Here is an 18,626-nt window from a genome sequence, read left to right as displayed (position 1 = left end):
CCGTAGTATGCGTCAAAATACGATAATTCAGTTCAAAACAAATGAAACAAATGAAAGCTTCTAGGAACCGAACAAGGATAATCGAGAGATCGGTTTATATGGGAGCTGCATCAGGTTAAAGACCGATTTGGAACGTACTTGGCACAGTTGTTGGAAGTCGTAGCAGAACACCACGTAGAAAGTTTTTGTAAAATCAGACAAAAATTGTGGCTTCCAAGGGATCAAGACATGAAATCGGTTTATGTGGGAGCTATATCAGATTTTATACCGATTTCAACTTGGCACAGTTGTTGGAAGTCGTAAAGAACACTACATGCAAAATTTTAGGACAAAAATTGCGGCTTCCAGGGGCTCAAGATGTCAAATCGGGAGATCGGGTTATATGGAAGCTATAACAGGTTATAAACCAATTTCAACCGTAATTGGCACGGTTATTGGACGTTGTGGAGGCCACCGTGGCGCAGAGGTTAGCATGTCCGCCTATGACGCCGAACGCCAGGGTTCAAATCCCGGCGTGAACATGAAAAAAATTTTTAGAGTTAGTTTTATCCCTTACTAATCCTGGCAACATTTATGAGGTATCTTCTCTACCAAGTGGTGTCGCTAAGCGGCACGCCGTTCGGATTCGGCATATAAAAGGAGGCCCCTTATCATTAAGCTTAAACTTTAATCGGATATGAGAGGAGTATGTCCTGTTCCTTAATGGAATGTTCATGGGAAATTTAGTAGTTAAGTATTCGACGTTATAACAGAACACTACATGCAAAATTTCAGCCCAATCGGATACCAATTGCGGCTTCTAGGGGCTAAATATGTCAAATCGGATCGGCTTATATGGGGGCTATATCCAAATCTGAGCCGATATGACTCATCTGCCATCCCCAACGACCTTCATCAATAAGATTTATCTGACAGACAGATGGACATGACTAGATCGACTCAGAATGCCGAGACGATCAAGAATATATGTACTTTATGAGGTTGTAGAGAAATATTTCGAGGTGTTACAAACGAAATGACTAAGTTTGCACCACCCCCATCCTATGGTGGTGGTATAAAAAATAATTCAGTTCAAAGGATTTCGATGCAGCTATGATTATGACATAGACATTTGCCTGAAATCCGTAGACTCCTCCGGTAGTCTCAATGATATACTCATATAAAATGCTTTGGAGTAGACGCCCAATCCCATCCCCTATGATGCAGGGTAAATAATTCTTGCCTCCTCCGAACCCAATGTTTTTTTACCTGTTTTTGTTTTACTTTTATTTTTTCCTTTCTTATTTCTGCTTCCTTTCTTTATAGGCCCAACAAGTTGGCATTATCAATGAAGATTTTAAATATATCATTGGAAATTTGGATTTTCATTCATTCGACTTGGATGAATTCAAATACAGCGAATCCAATATAACCAGCCTGAGAATGTTCTCACCCGAACATCCTGTGGTGCAACAGATTATGACCAAATTTGAGTATCCCACCATAAGTGAGGGATTTCAAAATGGTAAGAAAAACTAAAATGCCCTGGAAGAATCATTTGTTTAACGAAAACCGTTGATGATTAAAGGTTCATGCCCTGTTACAATGGAAATGGCTCTTACCTATGATGCCATTCAGTTGTTTGCTGAAACTTCACAATATATACCGCTCAATCCGGAACCTGTGAAATGTTCGGAACACAGTGATAGTGTGGCCACTGATGGTTCCACGTTTAAGAATTTCATGAGATCGGTAAAGAGACTTCAAAATACCTCAACACAATTCAAATTATTGGTTATCTTTTTGTTGCTTAGATCAAAATGGATAAGAACACTCTAACCGGCGGTCTTTATTTCGATGGTAATGTTAGAAAAGGCTTTTCTTTTGATGTGGTCGAACTGCAACCTTCTGGTGTGGTCAAAGTTGGCACCTGGGATGAGGAGAAGAACTATACAAGTCAACGACTGGCACCTACCACCGCCATATATGATACGAATGACAACTCCTTGGCAAATAAAACTTTTCTGATTCTTCTATCAGTTCCGGTAAATGTTCGTTATAATAAGAAAAATTAAGAAAATTGCAGTAGAAATCTATAAAAGATAAAAAATGGCTAAAAAATTCATTCAAACTTTGAAATTGAACTCTTTACTATAAGAAAACCTAAAAAACTTAAACCATTTTCTACTTTTCGCGCCCCACTATCTTTCTAGAATAAACCCTACGCCAGCATTGTGGAATCACATAAAAAATTAATAGGCAATAACCAATACGAAGGATATGCAGTTGATTTAATAAAATTTTTGGCTTTGAAATTAGGTTTTAACTACACCTTCATACCAAGTGGCAACGATTATGGCTCGTATAATAAGGAGACCAATCAATCTACCGGCATGCTAAAGGAAATTATGGAAGGGGTAGGTTTTCAATCACGCAAAACACTAACTTGGTTGGCATTACTATAATGAAAATCTTTAACTTTCAGAGGGCTGACTTGGCCATTTCCGATCTCACTATTACCTCTGAAAGGCAAGAGGCCATAGATTTTACCACACCATTTATGAATTTAGGTAAGTTGAAACCTTTGTTTATGCACATCTTAAATCTTTTACGTAATCAACTTTAATAGTAATTGGCTTTAATAGATACAGCTGCCGTATAGACCAATCTGCCGATAAGGGGTCTGAAGCCCATAAAAGTTTTATTTATTACCCGATTTCGCTGAAATTTGAAACAGTGTGTCGTTTTTGCCTCCCGATATCCGACCTTAATGTGGTATAGATCAGACTATATTTAAATATAGCAGTGTGTTTAGGCCTCTCATGCACCGGAGTAAAGCTGAAGACAAGGTGTATCAGCCTCCGACTTACCACAAGTCCACACCCAAATTCATGCCTCGAGTTATGGCAGCTATAGTATAGTTCGTCACCGTTTGGGGTTGTAATGACGCCATTCCTGGTCCATTCCACTTCCTGTAAGGCGGTAAAATCTGCCTTGTACTTCTCCAATACATCCGCCAGTGCGTATACTCCACCTTCCACCGGACATTCCAGGTGCAGATCCGTAAATCATGGTCCTTTTTTCGTTTGCTTGGGTCTTCAACGTAAGGGGGTCCGATTTTTCTATTCTTTTGTTTCTCAGATTTGCTGGTTACTAGCCCTGCGCCCCGCATGGGTTTTATGGGCTCGTACATGTATCCCTGGGTGTCGCGAGCCGTTTGTTCCAAGATCTGACGCTCGCCTACAGCCGCCCCTAGCCTTGGAACAGACGACGCTGATGCTGGCTGATGCTTGATTATTTAAATGAGCCAATAACTCGCCATGTCATTTCGAGTATCATTGGCACTCAGTATTTAAGTAAGTCCCCTGACCCCTCACAGAGACCCACCTCTTGAAGTCGCTCATTGTCCGCAGCAGCTATTATTAGTATTAGAACTAAGCTTTCCACTATCGGCAACCAATGGACGCGCCCAGTAGCTCTCCACCACTTATACCACCTAACAAGACTAACAAGTAAAAAGTGACCTTTCGTCAAAATCCGGTGAAAAATGCATACCAGCTATGGGGCTGCTATATCAAAATATGTTCCGTTTTGGACCAAATGCTAATAAGTACAAGTCATTGTTAAACTGTGTATAACAAAATATTGATCTTTTTAGTAGCTATATCTAAAAATAAACCGATCTGAACCATATACGACACAGATGTCGAAAAGCCTAACATAAGTCACTGTGTCAAATTTCAGTGAAATCGGATTATTAATGCGCCTTTTATGGGGTCAAAACTTTAAATCGAGATATCGGTCTATATGGCAGCTATATCCAAATCTGGACCGATTTGGGCCAAGTTCCAGAAGAATGTCGAAGGGCCTAACACAACTCACTGTCCCAAATGTCGGCGACATCGGACAAAAAATGCGAGTTTCATGTGCCCAAAGCCTTAAAGCGAGAGATCAGTCTATATGGCAGCTATATCCAAATCTGATCCGATCTGTGCCATATTGCAGAAGAATGTCGGAAGGCCCAACACAACTCACTGTCCCAAATTTCGGCGACATCGGACAAAAAATGCGCCTTTTATGGGGCCAAGACATTAAATAGAGATATCGGTCTATATGGCAGCTACATAAAAATCTGGACCGATCTGTGCCATATTGCAGAAGTATGTCAAGGGGCTTAACTTAACTCACTGTCCCAAATTTCGGCGAACTCGGACAATAAATGCGCCTTTTATGGCCCCAAAACATTAAATCGAGAGATCGGTCTATATGGCAGCTATATCCATATCTGGACCGATCTGAGCCAAATTAAAGAAGGATGTCGAAGGTCCTAACACAACCCACTGTCCCAAATTTCGGCGACATAGGACAATAAAGGCGCCTGTTATGGGCTCAAAACTCTAAATCGAGAGATCGGTCTATATGGCAGCTATATCCGAATCTTTACCGATCTGAGACAGAAGAATGTCGAAGGGCCCAACGCATCTCACTGTCCCAAATTAAGGCGACATCGGACAATAAATGCGCCTGTTATGGGCTCAAACCCCTAAATCGAGAGATCGGTCTATATGGCAGCTATATCCAAATCTGGACCGATCTGGGCCAAATTGAAGAAGGATGTCGAAGGGCCTAACACAACTCACTGTCCCAAATTTCGGCGAACTCGGACAATAAATGCGCCTTTTATGGCCCCAAAACCTTAAATCCAGAGATCGGTCTATATAGCAGCTATATCCAAATCTGGACGGATAGATGTCATGTGGTCTAACACAACTCACTGTCCCAAATTTCAGCAAAATTGGATAATAAATGTGGCCAATGTGGGACTAATACCCCAAATCGGCGGATCGGTCTAAATGACAGCTATTTTCAAATCTGGACCGATCAGTGTCAAATTGAAGAACGAATGGCCTTAAACAACTCACTGTCTTAAATTTCAGCAATATCGGATTATAAATCCGACTTTTATGGGCCTAAGACCCTAATTCGGCGGATCGATCTAAATGGGGGCTATATCAAGATATAGTCCTATAAAGCCCATCTTCGAACTTAACCTGCTTATGGACAAAAAAAGAATCTGTGCAAAGTTTCAGCTCAATCACTATTTTTAAAGACTGTAGCGTGATTTCAACAGACAGACGGACGGACATGGCTATATCGTCTTAGATTTTTACGCTGATCAAGAATATATGTACTTTATAGGGTCGGAAATGGATATTTCGATGTGTTGCAAACGGAATGACAAAACGAATATACCCCCATGCTTCGGTGGTGGGTATAAAAAGAATCTATTATCGCCTATTTTTATTTTCGTTTTAATACCTATACGATTGATTGTTAACAGATTATATTGTTTTCTGTTCTTTAGGTATTTCGATTCTTTTTACCAAACCTCAAAAGGATACCTCTTCGATATTCTCGTTTATGGATCCTTTCAATAACGACGTATGGCAAGCTTTGGGTTTATCCTTCATAGGCGTATCATTGTCATTTTTCATACTGGGACGTTTAGCACCTACCGAATGGGACAATCCATGTCCATGCATAGAGGAACCTACGGAATTGGAAAATCAATTCACTTTAAGTAATTCCATATGGTTTACCACAGGTGCCTTGCTGCAACAGGGATCCGATATTGCACCCAAGTATGTTGCCCCTATCCCAACTTTGAATCTTTTGCTGTTTTCACTTTAGAACAATTTAGTACAAATCATTATTAATTATTAATTAAACACAGCCTTTGTAGGAGCTTCACTATAATTTTTTTGTTTCAGGGCTTTATCCGTCAGAACTGTGGCCTCTATTTGGTGGTTCTTCACTCTTATTATGGTATCGTCATACACTGCCAACTTGGCTGCCTTCTTGACTGTAGAGACTCCAAAGGTTTTGATTGAAAACGTTAAAGATTTGGCTGCCAACAAGGAAGGTGTTGTCTATGGTGCTAAAAGAACGGGTTCGACAAGGAATTTCTTTTCGGTAATTAGAAAATAAAAGAAAATAAAATTTCTAAGTATGTTTTTCTTTATAAATTTTTTATAGACTTCCGGAGATCCAACCTACCAGGCAATGAATGAATTCATGCTGAAACATCCAGAGCTACTGTTTGAAACCAATCAAGAGGGTGTGGAATATGTAAAGACAAATAATCGTTATGCTTTTCTTATGGAATCGACCTCAATTGAATACAACACCATGCGAGAGTGTAATCTGGCCAAAGTAGGTTCGACTTTGGATGAGAAGGGCTACGGCATAGCAATGAGAAAGAGTAAGTAACGTGCCACTTAATGCGTTTTGTATTAAAAATCTATTAATCTCAAATCAGATTGGGCATATCGTGATAATTTTAACCATGCTTTATTGGAGCTACAGGAACAAGGTGAATTGGAAAAGTTGAAGAGAAAATGGTGGAATGAAATGGGAGCAAATTTATGTTCGGTAAGTTATGATTTAAAACCTCCATCATGGCAAAGGGAGGTATGCTACAAGCTTCAACACCTCATTATATTGGAATGGGGCCCTATTGCAAATGCCCCCACAAGGAAAATCAATGGGAGAATGTTGGAGACCAAAGTAGTAGTCATTGTGTGAAATTTCAGCCAAATCGGATAGGAATTGCGACCTCCAGAGGCTCAAGAAGTCAAGACCCCAGATCGGTTTATATGGCAGTGATATCAGGTTATGGACTAAATTGAACCGTACTTAGCACCGTTGTTGCAAATCATAACGAAAACCGAATATCTGCCAAATCGGATAGGAATTGCGCCCTCTAGAGGCTCAAGAAATCAAGTTTCAAGATCGGTGTATATGGAAGCTACATCGGGTTATCGACCGATTTGAACCATACTAAGCACAGTTGTTGGAAGTCATAACGAAACACGTCATGCAGAATATTTGCCAAATCGGATAGCAATTGCGACCTCTAGACGCTCAAAAAGTCAAGACTCCAGATGGGTTTATATGGCAGTGATATCAGGTTGTGGACCGAATTGTACCATACTTAGCACAGTTGTTGGAATTCATAACGAAACACGTCATGCCGAATTTCAGCCAATTTGGATAGGAGTTGCGCCCTCTAGAGGCTCAAGATGTCAAGACCCCAGATCAATTTATATGGCAGCTATATCAGATTATATCGATATAGACCATACATGGCACAGTTGTTGGAAATCATAACAAAATACGTCATGCAAAATTTCAACCAAATCGGATAAGAATTGCGCCCTCTGTTGGCTCTAGGACGTCAAGATCCAAGATCGGATTATATGGGAGCTATGTCAAAACATGGACCGATATGGCCCATTTACAATCCCAACCGACCTCCACTAATAAGAAGCATTTGTGCAAATTTTCAAGCGGCTAGCTTTGCTCCTTCGAAGCTTAGCAAACCACAATTTTGGTCAGATCCTTACAAAATTTTGCACAAAGTGTTTTTTTTTTTTTGATATAACTCCCATATATATCTTTCATCCGATTTGACCTATTACGAAGTTCTTTTTTTGACGTTCCAATATATGTGCAAAATTACATAAGATTCGAGTCAGGTTTAGATAAAGCTTCCATGTATATCATTCAGCTGATATTGTTTTTAAGGTTGTAGAATCTTCTTGAAGTCGAGTGCGAGGCACTGCTGCCATCGGCACAGTCTTGGATTGAGGGAACCCTAGTATTGCCATCCGAAAGATCATGTTAAACGGATGGATCAAAGCTAGAGGACAGAGTGGGCCTGGGGATTTACATTGAGAACCCAGGGACTAAGATTTGTTTAGACTGCCAGACCATAATACGGTCCAGACCATAATACGGAGATCCGGGCGATCACGGAATGGTTAAGTGGTGTGGTGCTATCGCGAGGATGTCGAGTGTGAACATCTTTGCAAATTTTACCCATGAACATTCCACTAAGGAACAGAGGCAACATCTTTACCGTCAGTAAAATTGCTATAAGGGCAATAACAACCAGGACGGTAAGGTCACGAGCAGTCTTGCAGTGTAAGACGGTCCATAACGGAGTAACGGGAAATGAAAGAGCAGACGATTTGGCAGTAAAGGCAAGAGGACTGCCTTCAATGAACTTGGTTAACCCGAAGCCTTTCGGGTCGACGCAGTCCGAGTTAAGGTAGTGGGCGACGAACGCGAATGAAACACTGTGGAAACAGTCGGTAGGACGGCGAAAATCCAGATCGTGAGAAGACGAGGCTATTACTGAAAGGAAGCAAAAATGAGGTCAGTATTGCTATTGGTATCATAACGGGACACATAGGACTACGAGCTCACTTATGTAAAATCGGTGCGTCAAGTGATAGCATGTGTAGGGCATGCGGGGAAGATGATGAGACGTTGGAGCATTTCCTTTGTCATTGCCCGGCTTTCGCGTCTAACAGATACCGGCACTTAGGTGGAGACACAATACCAGACATGAACCAACTTAGGGGCGTGGTATTAAAAACAATTAAGGATTTTGTAAGTAGCACGGAATTCTTAACTTAAAATTTTCATTTTAGATGTTACTTTATAGTTTCTGGAGCGCACAACAAGCCGATTACTGGCTTAGGTGTATGTCCATGGTGGCATGGGGCGGATTAATATCTGCACCCTCTTTTCAACCTAACCTAACCTAGCCTTTATATTTATAGATTTTGAAAAGACTTTCTTTAAGTAAAGGGTGATTTTTTTGAGGTTAGGATTTTCATGCATTAGTATTTGACAGATCACGTGGGATTTCAGACATGGTGTCAAAGAAAAAGATGCTCAGTATGCTTTGACATTTCATCATGAATAGACTTACTAACGAGCAACGCTTGCAAATCATTGAATTTTATTACCAAAATCAGTGTTCGGTTCGAAATGTGTTCATTCACCGTTCAGCGATGAGGCTCATTTCTGGTTGAATGGCTACGTAAATAAGCAAAATTGCCGCATTTGGAGTGAAGAGCAACCAGAAGCCGTTCAAGAACTGCCCATGCATCCCGAAAAATGCACTGTTTGGTGTGGTTTGTACGCTGGTGGAATCATTGGACCGTATTTTTTCAAAGATGCTGTTGGACGCAACGTTACGGTGAATGAACACATTTCGAACCGAACACTGATTTTGGTAATAAAATTCAATGATTTGCAAGCGTTGCTCGTTAGTAAGTCTATTCATGATGAAATGTCAAAGCATACTGAGCATCTTTCTCTTTGACACCATGTCTGAAATCCCACGTGATCTGTCAAATACTAATGCATGAAAATCCTAACCTCAAAAAAATCACCCTTTATTTTGAAACCGGCGCCCAAACTATCAAAGCAGTCCAATTTTTATGACAAATTTATAATCTACTTGTCCCAACCGTTAAAAATGTCCATTTGGGTGGGTTTTGAGGTGGGGCGTTTTGGCGTTTGGGGCTAGGAGCCAACTCTACCATCTGTTCAAATTTCATTAAAATTGGTTCAGCCGTTTTTGAGAATAAACAAAGTAGCAAACAAATAATGCGCAAGACTTTCATCATTTTTATATAATAGAAACATACATACACAAATAATTTAATTTTCCTAAAAACGTTATAAATACCTTTTTGTGATCTCTTGATGTTCCGAACATATTAATCCTCGCCACTTTGCATCGATTTCATTTTCATACAGACCAAAAAGGAACAGGCTGATGCTCAACCCTTGAAACTGGAGAATCTTGGTGGTATCTACATTGTTTTAATAGTGGGCAGTGTAATGGCAATGATTCATGGCATTATTAGTTGGATGGGATTTGTGTATCGCAAAGCAAAAAGTCATAAGGTAAATAACAAAAAAAAAAAAAGAATTAAAAAATAAAAATAAATTAAAAAAAATAATGTTAAAAAAATTCAAATTTTTAAATTTACCTACAGGTGGGCCTCAAAGTTGCCTTCAAAGAAGAATTGAAATTTGTTTTGGAATTTACCACATACAATCGAGATTTGAAATCAGCAAATTCGGTTTATTCACCAAGTCGTAATTCCTCATGTACCATTGAGTCTATGGAAGGTGACAATGATATGGAAAAAAATTAAAGTTGTGCGTGTTTTTTTTTCTAATACAATAAGCCAAAAATCTTTTTGTTATTTATTTAAAATCTTGTCTCTGGAATAAATTGGAATGTTAACAATTTGTTAGTTCTTTAGCAATGTTTTTGAAATAAATTAAATAAAATCTTAAAAATATGAAATATTCTCAAAAATAATTAAAAATAATACTGGCTTAAAAAATAAAATCATTATGATAATACACATTAATATTTTCAAAAATAAAGAATACAGTAAAATATTTAAATATATATCTAAAAGTAATTAGCATAATTAAAATTAGACCTTTTTATGAATAAATATTTAAAAATAAATATTAAAATATTATAAAATATTTTTTTACATTTTTTCTTTGTTTTTCTCCACAGGTTTTTTTTTTAATTTGTTATTCATATTTTACGAAGCTTCGAACTTAAAGCTAAGAAGGAAAATTTTTAAAATATCATAAAATTTTATATAGTTTTCATAACCACCAGAAATAAATAATTTAGTTAATCAAAATTTTGTAATGAAAATTTCCAAACCTGAAATTTGGTGAAAATTCTTCATTATTACAGTTTAAAAAAAGCGTGCTAAATTCAGCCGGGCCGAATCTTATACACCCTCCACCATGGATCGCATTTGTCGAGTTCTTTTCCCGGCATCTCTTCTTAGGCAAAACAGGATATAAGAAAAGATTTGCTCTCCTATTAGAGCGATATCAAGATATGGTCCGGTTTGGACCACAATTAAATTACATGTTGGAGACCTCTGTAAAATGTCATCCAATGCGAATAAGAATTGCGCCCTTTGGGGGCTCAAGAAGTAAAATAGAGAGATCGATTTATATGGGAGCTGTATCGGGCTATAGACCGATTCAGACCATAATAAACTCGTATGTTGATGGTCATGAGAGAATCCGTTGTACAAAATTTCAGGCAAATCGGTTAATAATTGAGACCTCTAGAGGCTGAAGAAGTCAGATCGGTTTATATGGCAGCTATATCAGGTTATGAACCGATTTGAACCTTATTTGACACAGTTGTTGAAAGTAAGAATAAAATACGTCTTGCAAAATTTCAGCCCAATTTGATAAGAATTGCGCACTCTAGAGGCTCAAGAAGTCAAGACCCAAGATCGGTTTATGTGACAGCTATATCAGGTTATTGACCGATTCAAACCATACTTGGCACAATTATTGGATATCATAAGAAAACACGTCGTGCAAAATTTCATTCCAATCGGATAAGAATTGCACACTCTAGAGGCTCAAGAAGTCAAGACCCAAGATCGGTTTATATGACAGCTATATCAATTTATGAACCGATTTGAACCATACTTGGCACAGTTGTTGGATATCATAACAAAACACGTCGTACAAAATTTCATCCCAATCGGATAAGAATTTCGCACTCTAGAGGCTCAAGAAGTCAAGACCCAAGATCGGTTTATATGGCAGCTTTATCAAAACGTGGACCGATATGGTCCATTTACAATACCAATACCGACCTACACTAATAAGAAGTATTTGTGCAAAATTTCAAGCGGCTAGCTTTACTCCTTCGGAAGTTAGCGTGCTTTCGACAGACAGACGGACAGACGGACGGACATGGCTAGATCGATATAAAATGTCGCGACGATCAAGAATATATATACTTTATGGGGTCTCAGACGAATATTTCAAGTAGTTACAAACAGAATGACGAAATTAGTATACCCCCCATCTTATGGTGGAGGGTATAAAAATAACATCTGTAGAACAATTTTTCATTTCTTGTACTCCTACAGAAAATTTTTTCAAAAATTTAAATTATAAAACTTTGACGTTTAATTTCTATAGAAAATTTTGGCACAATTTTTTTCTACAGAAAACTTTTTTTCCAAAATTTTATTTCAATGGAATATTCGGAATTTTTTTATAGCAAATTTCATCATTATTTTATTTCTATAGAAAAATTTTCAACAATTTTTTTTTTAAGGAAAATTTATCAAAATTATATATCATCGTGTTCTTCTCTCAAATATCATTTATTTAAACCCCATATTGTCATTGGTTTAAGGGGGAAGTTTATGTGATGAGGCGTCTACCAAACACTTGCCCCAAAATTGGTTATCAAATTCGTTTTCTAATCTCAAATACCTTTTGAGCCACATATTGAACATTTTTGCAAAATTTTTCTTTTGTAGAAAGTTTTACAAGAATTTATAAAAAAAAAAAAATATCAAAAAAAAGTTAAAGAACATTTTGACCAAATTTTGCCAAAATTTTTTCTTTAGAAAATTTGTCAAAATTTCCTTTCTATAGAAAATTATGCCAAAATTTCATTTCTATAGAAAATATTTTGAAATTTTCCTTTCAATTTGTTGTTAGAACTGCTTTCAAAAAAATGAAGCGGAAGTTACCTTTTTTTGAAAATTTGTCCACATTTTGTCAAAATTTTATTTCTATAGAGAATTTTGTCAAATACCTTTCATTTGAGTCCCATATTGTCATAATGGATCAAATAACCCATTTGACGTATCTTTAGGAGGACAAGCACCACCGTCATATTCGTAATCTACTCCCTAATACCTATCATTTGAGTCCCATATAGCCATGTTCGGCTAATATGCGAATTTGGGGGTATTTAGGGGTGGACGACCTCCCATTACTTGGACCCAATGTTTTATCCCATATTTGTAGTCTACTTTTCATTTGAGTCCCATATTGACATGAACTTCGAATATATCTTTTTAGAGGAGTTTTGGGGTTGTGGGGGCCCCGCCTTTCATTTGATACCCTTATTGTGCCCATCGCACCTCTTTCGGATATGGGTGGCGATATCTAAAAATTATATAGCCTATGTTTCCTTCCAGACAAACGTAAACAATGTATGAAAATTTGAAGAAAATCGGTTCAGCCAAGTATCATATAGTCATAATGGGTCTAATGGCGTTTTTGAGGGATGGCATGACCCCCCTACGTTTTGATCTGATTTTGTATGCCAGATTCGAAATCTACTCCCGAATACCTTTCATTTGAGCCCCATACGCAAATGAACGTCCAATTTGTCTGTGTGGGAGAGTTTTGGGGTTGGACCTGCCCGATGGGTACGTAGGCTCAAATTTTAATACCATATTCGTATTCTACTCTCCAATACCTTTCATTTGATACCTATATTGTCCCGATCGGTTCACTTTTGATTTTGGGATAAGGGGGAAGGTGCGCCCCCCTTCCGATACCAAAAAAATTATATAGCCTATGTTTCCTTCCAGACCAAACTACACAATATGCGAAAATTTCGAGAAAATTGGTTCTGGCGTTTCAGTCTATACGGAACAAACAAACCAAGCGCCATATATCCGTGATTGGCTAATATGCCCATTTTGGGCGGTTCTGTTGAGGTGAGGTGAACCCCTATCCTCCGACATGAATTTGTATGCCAGATTCGTTATCGCATACTTTTCACAAAATTTTATTTCTAGAGAAAATTTTGTCAACATTTTTGGGAGCCGCCACAAGTCCAAGACCACCACAAAAAGGCTTATTGGACGTTCATGCCAATATGGGACTCTAATAAAACGTAATCTAAATTTTGTCAAAATTTTCATTCACAATACTTAAGTCGAAATAAATACTCTTAAAAACAAACCAAAAGTTATTCGATTAACGTTAAGAACCAGAAAAATCGCATTACGTCCAATCTTTAGCTTTCCATAACAGCACATGTATGTGATTGTCAACATCCTGCTGTTGATTGAGGTTTTTGTATTGATTTTTAAAATGATCAAAATGTGTGGGAGTGACAACATTTTTCAGCGATGTGCTCTCTAGGGAATCCATGTAACGTGATATCAAGGAACGATAACGTCTGCCAATAGTGGCAATAAGGGGTACATTTTGATTTGGTACGGCTATAATTGTTTTGATCTGAAAAAAAAGACAAACAAAAAAATTCAAAAACAAATCTATAGCCCTCCCCTTTCCCTTCACTTACTTCATTTTCATATGGACGAAATACAGCAATGGGTCTCAGCGTATTCACTTCAGCTATAATTAAACAGCCCCATGTGGTGCCTATGTACAACTCCTGACCATGAGCACATAAAGCCGATATTTGACATTTTATAAGGCTTAGGTGTTCATCGATTGCTATGCTCTTGAGTGACTCAGAGCATGGCAATAATTTGGAGCAATCCAATTTATTTTCTATGGATTTATGCTCAGCATGCCATTGATAGACCATAAAACCGGGATAGAGGCAAGTAAAGACATAACTCGCATTACTGCACATTCTTGCCACACGCAAATCCTCAATGGCATTTGGTTCGTCACTGTGACAGAGAGCCTGATGACCGCATACACCGGTTTTACTTAAGGGGAAAACATTCAGCTTGCCAGCCATTTCACCGCACCACAGTTCGTAAACGCTGGAAAGAAAATGAGAAAGAAATAACATTTTTTACTAAATGGTAGGATGGTTGTTGTTGCAGCAGTTGGTTGTGTTCTATCTTTCGTCTGCTTGATTCTGTTGAGTGTCCAGATCCAGGAACTCTGCGACTAATATGGAGTGTGTCCAGAGGGATCTGGGTCTGAGTCGAGTGGGTCTGGCTGATCATTTAAACAGGTGACGCGTGTCGTGTGGTCCCTGGCCACAATCGGGACATACATCTTGCATGTCAGCATCTATCCCTGCTCTGTAGGAATTAAGGAGGCTGCATCTGCCAGATCGTTATTGAGCCTGAACTACTCTGGCTTGCTGGGCGATGTCAATTTCGTCAACAAGGTTTCTTTGTCTGCACCCCAAGTGCTGCCGGCACGTAACTTGAAGACCTTGTTTCTACTTTTGACCTTATCGCAAATTGCTGTGGCATGAGGGGAGAATGTGTGACGCCAAGTATCTTGGGACACTTGATGATCGGTGGTTTGTCATGGTGTAATGCCTTCGATTGGTCCAGTGCTACGAGCACCGTCCTATCACATGGCCTGAGTTGATTGAAGCCACGGCAAATGTGTAGGGTGATGGCATGCAAAGCAGATGTTATACTATGCAGTCTTCGAAACCCATGTTGCTGCTCGCAAATGGAAATTCTTCCGTGAGACTCGGAAAGTGCAGTGCCTCAATCGTCTTGACTAATGGTGAGAGAAGGAAGGTCAATCTGCTCGGCGAATGGAAATTCTCCTACTAGGATCGGGAGGTGTAGTGCCTCAAGCGTCTTGGCTACTGGTGAGAGAAGGGAGATCAGTCTGTACGACTGCCCCAAACTCGGGTCCTTTCCAGGCTTCAGTAGCGGAATCACTCAGCCCATTTTCCAGACATTGGGAACTATAAGAGTGTTCAAAGACAGGTTGTGGTTGTCAACTTCAGGTAGATCCAGATTCTTCAGCATCAGTGCAAAGATTCCGTCGGGCCCAACGCCTTGGACGATTTGGCACCACGGTTGGCATTCGTAATTTCGTCCACGGTAAATTGTGATGGCTGTCCATCGACTCAGAGACCACGGATACGACAAATAGCTCTCCTCCCTGCTCTGTCACTCTCGGAATGCACAATAAATTGACTGTTGAACCCGGCATGGGATAGCTGTGAGCACCACACAGGCTGGAACATTGAGGTCCGATCTGTGTGGTGATCATTGCTGTCACGAGAAGCTAAGCTGCGAGCTACCGGGCGCTTCCACAGGCTACGGATAGTGGAATGCTCAATACGGAAAAGCTGCAACGGCAGTCGCGAACAATCATCGGTATCGAGCGGAGAGTATTAATGAGAGGCTGGGCGGCACCGGCTCTTGCACAAATACTGAGTGCCTATGATGCTCGATATGACAAAGCGAGTTATTGGCGCCTTAAAATAACCAATGGCCAACCTGTACCCGCGGCGATCGGTCCTTTGGACCGGAACGAGCTTGCTCACCACATAAAAATGTGGCTACAATAACAACAACAACGAAGGCCAATCCCCCACCTCCATTCCTTAAGCGATCCTCACGTAGCACGTTGTATCCGTGACAAGTGTGCAAGCTGCAGGTGTTGGTCAGCTTTGTCTCCTGGATCGCTGCAACCAATATGTTCTTGCGACTCATAAAATCCACACTATCGTTGATCTTGCCATTAAAGCCCGTTGCAATTCAATTGCAAAAATGATACAGGGGGTCACATAGTCCGACGGCGAGAACGCAAAAGACGACGACGACGGCGACCTACTGCAAATTCAGTGTGACAATACTCCCGTAGTGACGTAAGGCCAGAGCAAGATCGGAAATGTACCCACTACATGTATCGGTTACACCTCACCGACAGCGACCGATGACGGAGGCGGTATTGGCAAACCGAAAAGAACCAGGGTCCGGGGTTCTTTTCAATCCCTGCACGGACCAAAAGCACTACGGGTTAAGCCTCTCACATTGTCGAAAAAAGGACGAACACGTATACAGAGGCGAAAGTCCTTGCCAATGATGAATCCATCGTGTCAATCCAGTGCGTACAATCGGCAGCCATTGTAGGAAGGTGGGTATACACAGTTAAGTATTTCATTTGTAAAAAATCGAAATAAACATTTTGGACCGTATTATTATTTTGACAACTTTATTATATGTAGACGATTGAACGACCAAGTGTTTACCTTGTCCATCTCAAGTTCCTAGATCAGGACATTTAACACCACAAGCAGTTTTAATTTTTTTGTTACTCTTTCAAAAAACCAATATTTATGTAAAAACTTACCCTTCCACCATGATGGCACAGGCACAATGCAATATTAATCCCGAACAAATTTCAGTCAAAACAAATGAACCCTCCGCAAAAGCGCAATTCGAAGGAACTTTTGAACTGTCCACCAAAAATACTCGACCATTGTGCAGGCCAACGGCAACACGTTCAATATCTTTTAAATAGACCAGACTTATTAGGGGTGACTTGATGGCCGGGTCTAGCATGTAAGAAAATATATGTGTGTAATCTGTTAAACTATAGGAATGTAAGGTTCCTGAGGCATCTCCAATCCATATGCTCTGTTCAATGATACAACAGCAAAGCATGTTTATGCGTGGCAAACGTGTAGCCGACGAGGTACGTGACGAAGAGCCCGACGATGATGCCTGCAATGATGAGGGTGTATTCAAGGGTGAAGATGATTGCGATTTGAGAGAAACTTCTTCGACCCTAGGAGATTTGGGATCCGAAGAGAGAAATTTGTTTGTGCATTTAATTGTACTGGATTGCAAAAATTGACCTTGCGGTGTTGTGTCTAGAATATCAATGTGAGAATTGTAAGCTGGTAGCCATAATTCCAAGCCGGAAGACTCTTCTGCTGAAAAAATAGACAATATAATTGTGATGTCTTCTCTCCCATTATGTTAAACTACCTTCACTGGAATTGTTGGAGTTATTAAAGCTAAAACCTCCACACACCACTTTGTCACTATGTGGTAAAGCTATAACATCCAGTAGATGTATACATTCAGGAGCCGTGAGTATGGATACAATTTGACTTGCTGTCGGCCTTTTCTTGGGCAATTCATCCCAACACAAAACCATCAGATCCAAACAATAAGTTGGGAATTGTGTTTCGCGTTGCGTCAATGCTGGTCTACTGCCCTCCAATATGCATTCCTTAATGGATTCATGACCCTCAAAGGGTTGCCGCAAACTTATGTTCTCATAGATAAACATGCCAAAGGAGAAGCAATCAACCTGTAAATAAAAAATAAGTAAAAAGGAGAAACAAAAAAGTAAAACCGTGTTAAGACGGACTAAAAAGCGGACAAAAATAACGGGTTTCAGGCGCTCAAGAAGTCAAAATGGGAGATTGGTTTATATGGGAGCTATATCAGGTTATAGACCGACTTTGGCCGTACTGGACATAGTTGTTGGATGTCATAACGGAACGCTATCTGTAAAGTTTTAGCCAAATCGGACAAAAACTGCGGCTTCCAGGGCCTACATCAATACCAAGTGTCTGTGCAAAATTTCAAGCGGATTTCAACAGATGGACGGACATGGCTAGATCGACTCAGAATGTCGAGACGATCAAGAATGTATGTACTTTATGGGGTCTTAGATCAATATTTCGAGGTGTTACAAACGGAATGACTATATTAGTATACCCCCATCCTATGGTGGCAGGTATAAAAGGCCTAAATCTTTGGGCTATCTGCCAGTCACCTTAACCATGTATCTATCCATGTAGATACATACATTTCCGATCAATGGAAACTTATGGCATATTTAACTTTGTTTTAATAAAGAAGCTACCTTTCTTTGCCTATCTTATATGGATTAGTTTTACGTTATAGAAAATATGGCCAATATTAGTTAGGAGAAAAACTTTTTTTTGGTTTAAAACCCAACTGGTCTCCTTGCTGAGCAGCCATTGTAACACTTTGAAGGTATACTTTATGTGTCTAACAACCCGGTCAGCAGGTCGGTATCTTCCTTCCTCACCCTTTGCTTACCTTTTCGGTATATTCTTCTTCTCCATTATAGCGAATTATCTCAGGTGCCATAAATCCCTCTGTGCCACCAAATCCTTTCGAGCCACTTGGAGCTGTCTGACGACTTATACCATAATCTGCAATTTTTATGTGTATGGAATTACGAGGACTGTCCTCTCTGAAAAAACCAAAAACCGAAATCAAAAAACTCCTTTATAGTCA

The 18,626-nt window shown here is 39.5% G+C and overlaps 2 protein-coding genes across 4 annotated transcripts in view; one reads left to right on the top strand and one right to left on the bottom strand.

Annotated features, from left to right (window-relative positions):
* The window catches only part of LOC106080746 (uncharacterized), a 38,014-nt gene extending 27,918 nt beyond the window's left edge, over positions 1-10,096 (top strand). The window contains 10 exon segments of the mRNA XM_059361493.1: positions 1,306-1,731; positions 1,794-2,024; positions 2,193-2,396; positions 2,465-2,549; positions 5,345-5,621; positions 5,751-5,952; positions 6,016-6,241; positions 6,299-6,411; positions 9,598-9,747; positions 9,840-10,096. Of these exon segments, the coding sequence (XP_059217476.1) occupies positions 1,306-1,731; positions 1,794-2,024; positions 2,193-2,396; positions 2,465-2,549; positions 5,345-5,621; positions 5,751-5,952; positions 6,016-6,241; positions 6,299-6,411; positions 9,598-9,747; positions 9,840-10,001 (2,076 nt within the window). The 3' untranslated portion in view covers positions 10,002-10,096.
* The window catches only part of LOC106080744 (leucine-rich repeat serine/threonine-protein kinase 1), a 34,516-nt gene continuing 25,870 nt past the window's right edge, over positions 9,981-18,626 (bottom strand). For 2 of the 3 annotated variants that reach the window (XM_059361849.1, XM_059361847.1), the window contains exons 12-16: positions 18,426-18,582; positions 17,337-17,664; positions 16,696-17,281; positions 13,970-14,402; positions 13,432-13,902 (exon numbers count right to left, since the gene is read on the bottom strand). In XM_059361849.1, the coding sequence (XP_059217832.1) occupies positions 13,666-13,902; positions 13,970-14,402; positions 16,696-17,281; positions 17,337-17,664; positions 18,426-18,582 (1,741 nt within the window). In that variant the 3' untranslated portion in view covers positions 13,432-13,665. Of the gene's footprint in view, positions 10,072-13,431; positions 13,903-13,969; positions 14,403-16,695; positions 17,282-17,336; positions 17,665-18,425; positions 18,583-18,626 lie in introns of those variants that run through there. The other variant, XM_059361848.1, reaches the window with a different exon arrangement.

The sequence above is a fragment of the Stomoxys calcitrans genome, chromosome 2, assembly GCF_963082655.1.
Source record: "Stomoxys calcitrans chromosome 2, idStoCalc2.1, whole genome shotgun sequence".
Lineage (NCBI taxonomy): Eukaryota > Metazoa > Arthropoda > Insecta > Diptera > Muscidae > Stomoxys > Stomoxys calcitrans.
The sequence above is the reverse complement of the archived record's forward strand: the minus strand, read 5'-3'. Positions and strand labels throughout refer to the sequence as shown.